The 11758-nt window shown below is 33.6% G+C and overlaps 1 protein-coding gene across 1 annotated transcript in view; it reads left to right on the top strand.

The window, feature by feature from the left end:
* LOC107675393 (myomesin 1b) overlaps positions 1 to 11758 on the top strand; it is a 40380-nt gene that overhangs the window by 22750 nt on the left and 5872 nt on the right. The window contains exons 13-26 of the mRNA XM_016469704.1: positions 357 to 410; positions 1212 to 1386; positions 2366 to 2487; positions 3415 to 3534; positions 4068 to 4159; positions 5611 to 5725; positions 6054 to 6210; positions 6954 to 7060; positions 7155 to 7199; positions 8467 to 8603; positions 8713 to 8857; positions 8936 to 8995; positions 10652 to 10719; positions 10805 to 10918. Coding sequence (XP_016325190.1) covers positions 357 to 410; positions 1212 to 1386; positions 2366 to 2487; positions 3415 to 3534; positions 4068 to 4159; positions 5611 to 5725; positions 6054 to 6210; positions 6954 to 7060; positions 7155 to 7199; positions 8467 to 8603; positions 8713 to 8857; positions 8936 to 8995; positions 10652 to 10719; positions 10805 to 10918 — 1511 coding nt within the window. The remainder of the gene's footprint in view (positions 1 to 356; positions 411 to 1211; positions 1387 to 2365; positions 2488 to 3414; positions 3535 to 4067; positions 4160 to 5610; positions 5726 to 6053; positions 6211 to 6953; positions 7061 to 7154; positions 7200 to 8466; positions 8604 to 8712; positions 8858 to 8935; positions 8996 to 10651; positions 10720 to 10804; positions 10919 to 11758) is intronic.

Here is an 11758-nt window from a genome sequence, read left to right on the forward strand (position 1 = left end):
ACACAGACTTGACTTGACTTGACTTGACGAGGCACGAACAGACTTGACTAGGCATAACAGACTAGACGCACCGACAGCGGGTTACAACATCAATACACGACGAAGACTATGGAAAATGATGGCTACTTATATCAGACAATGAGGGTCACATGACGAACAAACCAATGGGAAACAAGACACATGACTAAGACAACCAATCAGAACATGACACATACACAAGGCAGAGATACATGAGGGCAAGGGAAGCATGACACAAACAGGGACCATGACTAAACTCCAAAATAAAAGACATGAAAACATGAAAAAGAAACACAACCCAAAACACCACATTACAACAATATACTTTCTCTCTGTAGGTACCTCTGCTCCTTGGACTGGACAAATCATTGTGACTGAGGAGGAGCCTGTGGGTGAGAAATTTCAAATTAAAATTATCGCTTTCTGTCATTAAAAACATTTAAATATAGGGAATCCTATAGAAGTCACCATAGTTCGGCTAAACGTGATTCTTTAAGTCATAATCGAGAGAAAGTTAACAATTATGACTTATTATTCTCATTTTATTGAGAATCTCTCATATTGACTTCCTGTATCGTAATAATAAGACACTTTCCATAGATTACGGCTTAGTATCTCATAATAATGAGAAACTGTCTCATAAGGAATTAATATATCTTAATAATGAGAAACCTTCTCATAATAAGGACTTAGTATCTCATTATAGAGAAAATATCTCATAATAATGACTTTATGTATCATAATAATGAGACAATTTCCCGTAATTATGACTGTCTCATAATAATGATAAACCTTCTTGTATTAGTTAATGTTTTAATATTTAGAAAAAATGTCTTTATGACTTAACATTTATATTTAATGAGAACTATAAGTTCATGTTATGATATTCAGAAAATAAATCTCATTATTATGATTTAACATTGCATTATAATGAAAAACCTCATCATATTATGACTTAACATCTCATTATAAGACTTCTTGTAATAATAGGAAAATATTTCAACTCCACTCAATATTTTGTATCCAATTATGTATAAGTAGCCCTTACTTTATATGTGGATACTCCATTCACTCCTCATTTACCATTTTTAACCAACATACAGTAATTGCATGCAGGTGAATATTGTTTGAATATAATATAAATTCTATAATAGCGTAATAGAGTAATAGACTATTTTGTCACCTGCCTGCAGATATCCCATCAGCCCCAGGCCGTGTGGTTCCCACCCGCAATACAGACACATCTGTGGTGGTTTCATGGGAAGCTTCACGTGATGTTAAAGAGCTGGTGGGCTACTACATTGAGAGCAGCATTGCAGGGAGCAACACTTGGGAGCCATGCAACAACAAACCAGTTAAAGGCACAAGGTAGAACGATACATACAGTGTAATTATAATTAATCAAATCAAGCAAGAGTGCTGGTGTACTTAATATCTCAGCTGTAACGTGGCCTTAGGCACAAGGCAGAGTGATCACAGACTAATCCAAATCCAAAAGTGATATTGCTTTTACACAACATTTCTATAAACAATATTCTATATTCTATAATTATTATAAAGTAACTTATGTTTCAGGCATAAATTGGCCAAGTGGTTTGTAGATTATTTCTCGTCCAATGAAAATAGTTCCAAAAGTTCCTGGTCAGCAGCGATTTTCACCTGAGATAAACATTTTAATGCTTCTGAGCATTCTGAGGCGTGCTATTATTTTTCAGGAAACACACGGCTAAAGTAGTTCCAGGCAGGTCTTGACCGCATTACAGTTCCATATCACTTCGCCAAATGATTTTTAAGTTGTTTCGAATCTCCTTAGAGCAAAAGATCCAAAACCCACAAATACACTGACCAAGCCACTAAATATAAGAAACAACAGGATAAAAATGACAAAGTATTTAAATTAAGTTTTATTACCGACGGAAAGCACGCTTTCTTTCTCCCGCTCTCCCCCGTACAAACGCACACAAACAGTAAAGACATGCTTCACGTCGTGGCCGCATACCACCTCGAGTGCATTCATTTTCGAATAATTCAACAGCCCGTCATCAATTATTCCGTATTAAATTAATGCTATGCAAATATTTTTATAGAGATGTGTCCTAATCTCATCTCGAAGTTGCCCAGCCCTGGTCTAAACAGACAAATCGCAAAAATCGGACTGAATTTTTGTGACAAACGTTTATGTTGGAATAAACATGCCTTTAGGGATTTAAAGGTTTATTAAATGAACAAGAGTAAGCAACAGTATGTTTGTCTTAGCAAGCTTCACTAATAAATGCTAGAACTGTTTGTGTGAGACTTTCATTTTATGTTGTAATATATTAATTTCTGTCTATATGTGTTCATGCAGATTTATCTGTCATGGCTTAACCACAGGCGAGAGTTATGTTTTCCGGGTAAGAGCCGTCAATGCTGCGGGAATCAGTGAATTCTCACAAGAATCAGAAGCCATTACAGTTAAAGCTGCTATTGGTAAGTCATTTATAGTCACTCCTATTGATATCATTAAGATGTTTAGAATGTGATTTCACTTTTCCAGCTTTCACTTTTTAATTCTGACCACTGTACTTGACTTACACATTCCACACGTCCAATATGACACGTTAGTGCCAAGGCCACAACCACGAAACTCTAGCTCCGCTCCCTGCATTCCTCCCAGGGATCAGGACTTGTAGACCTCCTCTAGTTTGGGTCACAACTGATCCAACATAGTGGTGACTACAAAACCAGCTCACCCGCTCTCCCACGTACACTCCTTCCAACTCCCTCAACCTTTTGCATGTCTTTCACACTTTCTATGTCATGCCCTTTAAAATCCATGAGACTGTCTGTTGAGCGTCATGCTCACTTCTCCTTTATGAAACACGCTTTTAAAGTGCACACCTTTTTCTAAACTAAGCAGTACTCTCTGGCACAAAAACTCAATGTGTGCAGAAAAACTTACAATAATTTCAACAATACAACACAATATAGCATAAAACGGTATAAATTGCAAAAATAAAAATAAAATCCACAGGGAATTAGACTTCATAACACTACGCAAAGAGGGTCGTTTAGGAGAGTGTTTTTTGATTATTGTCTCTGTTTGCTTGTTTGATTGGCTGTAAAGTTGTAATGCAAGATCTAAAAAACAATTTTTGATATATAATATATAAATATATAATATATATAAATAAATAATAATATATAAAATTCACTCCCCTGCTGACACGCCTCTAACACGCATAGCTAATGTTAGTGAGAGAGTTGAGGGAGGGGGTCAAAACACTGACCACAAAGGGCATCCAACTGCATTAAATGAAGGCAAACAGGGCAAGAGTGCCAGTCAGCAAGAACCAGAACCTGCTTGTGGGTAGGAAACTGCTAAACAGGTTGCAAACTCTTGCACTGAATTGTTAGAGCCCAACTGTATCCAAAAGGAGTCGGCAACAGAGTTGCCAGACAGTCGTAAGTCCTCAGTAAACTCTTCTCCAGAACAAGAGAAAGCAGGAGAGCGAGAGAGAGGACGAAGAGCCTCAGGTGAGAAGAGAGAGAGAAAACCAACTCTCTGGAACATCACCCATCGGCATCCCTCCTCAGAGTTGACCTGTCTTCCATTTTCTCCTTTCCTGTTGTTTTTTCCATTCATTCTTAATTAGTTTCTTTGCATTTTTGCATCTTTTTTTTTAAACACTTATTTAGTGTATTGCAATTGATCCAGTTCCCTCATTAATCATTTATTTGGTCATTACTGTTAAATTGACCCTTGTGGAAAAGAAGTACACTTTATCATACTTTTAAAAAGAGCACTAATTACAGAATGAATATAATTAAAAACAAGATATTTAAGTGCAAACTAAATGTAATGTTTTTGGATGTTTAATTGCATGTTAATTGCAATGAAACAAAAGTGTATTATATTTCAAATTTATATTAAATGCCAATTTAAACTATAATACATTTAATACACGTAATACACTTAAGTGGGTCAAAAAAGCACTTTAATGTTCATCTAAGTAGGTCTTAAGTACATCTTTATAATTACTTCTGTTGTCTTTGAAATATGGTTAAAGTACTGCTGAATGTACTGTCAAGCATTTGTGGCGCAGACTTTGAGATGTGGAGAGGAGTCAATGAGAAAGCTACTGACAAAACATTCATGAAGGTTTGTATGCATATGGAAGCCGTAGGGCAGTGGAGTTTGTTAAGGGTTGTGATATTGGTATACCTTTGAGAAAATTAAGTACTCTTGTAGCATACTTTTAAAATGAGTACTTATTATGGAAATAATTTAAAAGGATATACTTAAGTGAAAACTCAATCTAATGTTTTTGGAAACTTAACTGCATGTTAATTGCAATTAAAATATTTTTTAATACATACATTTGTATTAAATGCAATTAGCTGAACTTTAGAGGGTTTTTTACCCACTTAAGTAGGACTTAAGTACATCTTTATATGTAATTTCATAATTACTTCTGTTGTCTTTGAAATATGGTTAAAGTACCGTTGAATGTACTTACAAGCATTTGTTAAACTAAAATATACTTTAATGTCATTTCTATTGAAACTTGTATGTCATGTATTTAAATATATTTGTAATTACTCATTTGAAATTATAATTGCAATTTAGTACATTTAATATATATTAACCATAACCTCTACATGTGCTGTAGTATGTCAAAATAAGCACAAAAAAGAGTATTAAAACATATTGACTCAAAATGTACTTTACAACTTTTAATTTTACATTAAAAAAGTGCACTTTTTAAAAGTGTACTTAAGTGTGTTATGAAACATGAAAGTCGATGGTACTAGCCTGGAAACAGCCCACTTTCATCGGTGGCGCTGACATCACTGGTTACTTCGTTGATTATCGTGAGGTCATCGGAGGAGTTCCGGGAAAATGGCATGAAGCGAATATTAAGTCTGTCAGTGAGAGAGCTTATAGAGTAAGTAGGACATTTGTATAATAACAAGCAAATTATTAGCTCATTTGAAATTATAATTGCAATTTAGTACATTTAATATATATTAACCATAACCTCTACATGTGCTGTAGTATGTCAAAATAAGCACAAAAAAGAGTATTAAAACATATTGACTCAAAATGTACTTTACAACTTTTAATTTTACATTAAAAAAGTGCACTTTTTAAAAGTGTACTTAAGTGTGTTATGAAACATGAAAGTGTCACTCTTTGAGTCACTTACAGTGGGTACGGAAAGTATTCAGACCCCCTTAAATTTTTCACTCTTTGTTATTTAAAAAGCATGCTTTTTAAAAGAGTACTTAAGTGTGAATATACTTAAGTGTGAATGTAATGTTTTGGACACTTAATTGCATGCAATTACAATTGCAATGGCAATTACAATTAATTATAGTTAAAATTTATGTTAAGTGCAATTAATGAGTTTTTGACCCACTTAAGTGGGACTTAAGTATATCTTAATTCATAATTAATAATTTCAACTTTTATTTCATAACTATTATCTATACAATTGTCATCTTTTTAAATATTCTTTTAAGATTTGAAGCACACTACAAGTTCACATTAAGCACACTTTTTTCAGAAGGGTAGGTTTATGGTATTAGATGTTGTTTCTCTTATTTTAGATCAAGGATCTAAAGATGGGGGAATCGTATGTTTTCCGTGTGCGCGCTCAGAACAAAGCTGGTGTAGGAAAAGCATCAGATCCAACAGAACCAGTTGAGGCAGTGACTAAACCAGGTACTAAACTAGACTGAACTAGAATTTCTCAAATAACATTGTATTGTACTACAAAAAAAGCTACTGCAGATAAAATTGAAATCAATGTGAAATAAATTAAAATGATCCTTTTATTCATACATTTGTCTTCATGATCTCTCTTCAAATAACTTAATATACCTCTGAAAATTACTTCTTTTTTTTTTCGTAATCTTTACAGTGGATGCTTTTGGAAATGAGGAATCTGTTTAGAGTTGTTTTTAAATCCAGGTTAACCCTAAAAACAAACCAAAATCAACAAGACTTAACTTCTCTCAACAAAATCCAACAAGCCATTTCTTTCTCACAGGAACTACCGAGATAGTTGTGAATGTTGACGATGACGGCGTCATTTCACTGAATTTTGAGTGCTCTAACCTCACCGCTGACTCCAAATTCGTCTGGTCCAAGAACTACATGGAAATGACAGAACCTGAACGCATGACCTTAGAGACCAAGGGTAACAAGTAAGTATCTATGGGCTAATGAGTTTTGTTAAATTACTAATTATCACATTTAAAATTATGGCTTAAAGGGTTAGTCGAACCAAAAATTAAAATGTTGTTCCAAACCCATAAGACGTTTATTCATCAGGAAATACTTTTTAAAGGAATAGTTCACCCAAAAATGAAAATTTGCTGATACTTTACTCCCCCTCAGGCCATCCAAGATGTACAGTCATGTGAAAAAGAAAGGGCACCCTATTGAATTCCCTGGCTTTCCATATCAGGACGTAATAAAATAATAAAAATCTGGTCCTTAGCAGGTCTTAAAATCTGGAAAATAAAACTTCAGATGAACAACAACACATGACATATCACACCGTGTCATTATTTATGTAACAAAAACTAGGCCAAAATGAAAAGCCATGGGTGACAGATCCACTTTTAGATCATGGCTCAAATATGCTTGCTTGACTTCTGTTTGTTAATAGACTTTTAATGGATGGACAACGAGATAATATTAATAATATCTTCATTTTTGTTTTAAAGATGAGGGTTTGGAAAGACACGATCTTGAGTAGATGTTTAGTCTTTTTGTTTTTGGTTCAAATGTCCCTTCAAACCAACTTGTCTTGGGTAGAACATTTAATAAATATATCATTTATTAATGTAGCAAACAATTTCAGCACATTTCCAGAGCTATAACTACAAAAAAAAAAAAAGATTAGCATGGGATCATATTCTAACTCTTCAATATTTGTCTGTAGATCCAAAGCCATCTTTAAAACACCTTCAGAAGAAGATCTGGGCATCTACTCTTGTTTCGTGACACACACTGATGGAGCCTCTGCCAGCTACACACTCTCTGAGGAAAGTGAGTTCATTGACCTTTTTCATTTTTATGTTTGAATTTACTAAGTCAGCACTGGTTATTGATTCTGACTACTTCTCTGTCCTGTTCCTCGCAGCTCTAAAAGAACTCCTGAAGATCAGCCACGACCACAAATTCCCCAGTGAGTAAACATCACGTCACATGCACTGTTGAACAAATGTTTCACATTCTTAACTTTTTATTTTGAACGTGTGAGCACTTACTCTATCCTGTTCACTTTACCATACGTTTAAGAGTACTTTTTGTGGAAGTAATACATTTATAATACTTTAAAATAATATACTTAAGTGTGAACTGAATGTAATATTTTTGGACACTTAATTGCATGGTTTTTTTTGCAATTAAATAAAAATGTATTATAGTTTAAATTAGTTAAAATGAGTTGAACTTTGAGTGTTTTTGAGCCACTTAAGTAGGACTAAAGTACGTGTAAAGTACGTGTGTTAAACGAAATACACTTTAATGTAATTACACATTTGTAATAATGAAGTTGCAATACAGTACATTTAAAAAATATTAACTTTAAATGTAATGCCAAGTACCACAGTATTTCATATCTGCTTTAGTATGTTAGTCAACACATCAAAATAAGTGTACTTCTAAAAGCACAAGAAAAGACTATTAAAAACCATAATGATTTAAAATAAAATAATATTACGTTAAAGTATTAATAATACTAGGGCTGCATGATAAATCGCATGCGATATTTAACGGGCATCTTATCAGTAAAGCCGGTTCTGTAATCAGCGGTAGTTAAATATCGCATGCGATTTATCGTGCAGCCCTAAATAATACTTTAAAATAAATAGTTAATTTGACATTATTACAAAGTGCACTTTTTAAAAGTGTATTTGAAACAGTCATGAAAGTGTCTTACTTTAAGTACACTTAAGTGGTCTTTTATTTCATTTAAATTATACTATCTGAAAGTGCAGTTTATACTTTTTAATGTATTTTTTTTTTTATACAAGAGTAGTTCTATTAAATGTATTTAAAATAGTGTGCTAATTGTTCTGTCCTATAAACGAAAGCATATTAATGTGTGAACTGAACAAATTTTTAACGTTTAAAATACAGCTATGTAATGCAGGATTTTACAAACGAGCTCGATGGAGTGGCAAAATCTTGTCACATGACACTTATCCTTTGGTTAAGACAAAAACTTGTTTAGCATGAAAGATGTATTGCTTGCCAGTTTATAAATTGCATCATGCCTGGTTACGACATTGTGTTTCGATACAAAAAAAGTATCAAAGTTAAGTACAACTTCCATTGCTTCATAAGTCTCCAATGCAATGAACATCATTCAGGACTGAATTCATGTTTTGTTCTATTGTTCTTAAAGTTCTCTTAAACGTTCTACAATGCATTTTCATCCCCCTCTCCAGTCATCCCTCTGAAGACAGAGCTGGCCGTGGAGCTGCTGGAGAAGGGCAGAGTTCGCTTCTGGTTGCAGGCTGAAAAAATCTCTGCCAATGGAAAAGTTGAATATGTGTTCAATGACAATGTGATCCACCAGGGAGAGGTTAGAGGAACACAGAAACAAACACGCAGCAGATGAAGCATTACAAATGCTATTGACTGGAAACAGTCCTTTGGCTTGCTTCTGCATTAACACTTTCTCTGTGTTGCAGAAATACAAGATGAACTTTGATAAAAATACTGGCACCATTGAGATGTTCATGGAGTCTCTGGGCAAAGAGGACGAGGGAACGTTCACTTTCCAGCTTCAAGACGGCAAAGCCACTAACCAGTCCAGTCTAGTGCTGATCGGAGATGGTACATCTAAAAGTCCATATACATATATGCATCTCATGTATAGAGTGTGTACCGATAACGCCATCTCATTTCCTTCAGTGTTCAAGCAGTTACAGAAGGAATCGGAGTTCCAGAAAAAAGAATGGATTAGGAAACAAGGTATGATTATGCGCGCAGTAAATGCGCTGCAGTATTATTTAAAAATGCATGTGAACAAGTATGCAGTAATGTTTCAAACAGCAATACAATACATCGTTATCATATGACTTCACTAAGTTATATGTTAAATAATAATAATAATAAATAATTTTACAATGATGCAATTCAGGAAACCTGCCATTTTATTCCAGCTGTCTGGTTGGAGGCTTCATTCATTGAAATATTTAGATTATACTAAACTTGATGCAACAGTCATTTATTTAGCGTAAATTGCGACTTAAGCTTAGTTTTAATTTATACAGCTGCTGCAACCGGCCCTTGATGTGAAGTGACTATTAGACTAATTATTTTGCAGAAAATAAGTCACACCTGACAGTACGTCACACTCAAAATAGCAAAATTGAATCTCATTCGGCCCTAATGTGTGCTTAATTGCGTTATATATAAGTCGTTTTAATATAAATCGCAGCATGTTTCCGATTATAAAAAAACACAGAGGTCTGTTTTAATGTGCGATCACAGTTGTGCATTTATGGGCATTCTGCAACAGCCTCAAACACAACTCATCTAATCAGAAGCAGGGTTATTATCGTTAACTAAAACTATTAAAAAAAAAACATTTTCGGTACTTGAAATAAAAGAAATGTTAACTGAAATATATATATATATAAAAAAAAAATTTATTTCAGCTAGTTCCCGTGCAATATTTCTAATTTCCGTTTAGTTACTTGATTAGTTGGTAAACATGTTAGTAAACTTGATTTACTAAAACTAAATAAACTAAAACTAATAAATATAAATGAATAAAAACTATATAGACATATTCTTACAAAACAAAAACACTAAGAAAAATTATTAAAAATAAAAAAGTTAATGAATTCTAATTCAAAAACAAAAAAACTATAGTATATCAGTTTTACTAAAATTACACTAATCAGAAGTTAGAGTCTGAACTATTTATTTAATAATGCACATTTTGGCTAATATTCATGTATTCCACACATCTATCCACCTTATTATTAAGAGCGGATGCGGCCGTTTGTAACTTCCAGTGTCGTTCACTTCCAGTTATTATAGATGTACAAAAACGCCTGTTATGCTGATTACTAATATTCATAATATGTGACCCTGTCTGTGAAATCCAGGCCAAAGTCTCAAAATCTAATTATGAGATAACAAGCATCAAAGTTTGATTTTTTTTAACCATTCATTTCACTAGGATTTCAATCTTTGTCATGGCCTTACTCGGTCAATATTAAAGATATAAAGGTTATATTTTCACAGAATGTTCTACATCTTTATGATTTTATGTAGAAAACGGTAAATCACAAAAAAAATGACTTTAGCTGGGTTTTCACAGGCAGGGTCACATATTTTAAGGTATTGTCATAATTATAAACAAAGTAGGTTGTAGCTCAAATGCTTCTACCATTTACTGCACTTTGTTATTCTTCTAGTTATTAACCTACCGGCTAACGATTCAGAAGTTTTGCACATTCACAGAAAATACCTTGCATCTGCATTTCAAAATAAGGTGGACAGACTGTGCATAGTGTACATACTATGCTGTAAAAAAAGTAGTACTGTAGTATTTCATTCCACATCCTGTATACTCACTGTGTTTGTACATTAATCATGCTGTTCATGCACTGTAAGGTCCACACTTCGTGGAGTATCTCGGTTATGAAGTCACACCTGAGTGCTGTGTGAGACTGAAGTGTAAGGTGAGCCGTCTCTCTGATTAAACACTCCAATTAAACCGCAGTGCTGCCTGTTTCTTAATTAGTGATGTATTAACCTGTGATGCAGGTTGCTAATATGAAGAAAGACTCTGTGGCGCTGTGGTATAAAGATGGACGAGAGATCAAGGTCAATGAGAAACTGGATTTCTCTGAAGGAGTGTTGACTTTGGAGATCGCTCAGGTGAGCAGCGCTTCACACGTTATTACCCAGATATTACTCCTCATATATGTGATCCTGGACTACAAAACCAGTCATAAGGGTCAATTTGAAATTTGAAGCTGAATAAATTAGCTTTCCATTGATTGTTATGATAGGACGATATTTGGTTAAGATACAACTATTTGAAAATCTGGAATCTGAGGGTGCAAAAAAATCTAAATATTGAGAAAATCGCCTTTAAAGTTGTCCAGATGAAGTTCTTAGCAATGCATATTACTAATCAAAAATTAAGTTTTGATATATTTACGGTATAGGAAATGTACAAAATATCTTCATGGAACATGGTCTTTACTTAATATCCTAATGATTTCTGGCATAAATGAAAAATCTATAATTTTGAGCCATACAATGTATTTTTGGCTATTGCTACAAATATCCCCCAGCGACTTAAGACTGGTTTTGTGATCCAGGGTCACATATGAAAAATATAGTCAGGTGACACATATGGCCTCCACAAGCATTTAAATATTAAGTAGAGATGTTTACTTAATGATTAACTAACCAAATTAGTTAATTAGTATTGCTATTATATATATACTGTATATACAGGTGCATCTCAATAAATTAGAATGTCGTGGAAAAACATGTACAGTAAATGAACATACTTTCCAGAAGGCCAACAATTCACTAAAAATGTTTTTTTTATTGGTTTCTTTTAATTTAAAAAAAATATATATTTTTTTTATTAAGTATTCTAATTTGTTGAGATAGTGAATTGGTGGGTTTTTGTTAAATGTGAGCCAAAATCATCACAATTAAAAGAACCAAAGACTTAAACTACTTCAGTCTGTGTGCATTGAA

Source organism: Sinocyclocheilus anshuiensis, unplaced genomic scaffold (assembly GCF_001515605.1).
Source record: "Sinocyclocheilus anshuiensis isolate Anshui unplaced genomic scaffold, SAMN03320099.WGS_v1.1 scaffold1081, whole genome shotgun sequence".
NCBI lineage: Eukaryota > Metazoa > Chordata > Actinopteri > Cypriniformes > Cyprinidae > Sinocyclocheilus > Sinocyclocheilus anshuiensis.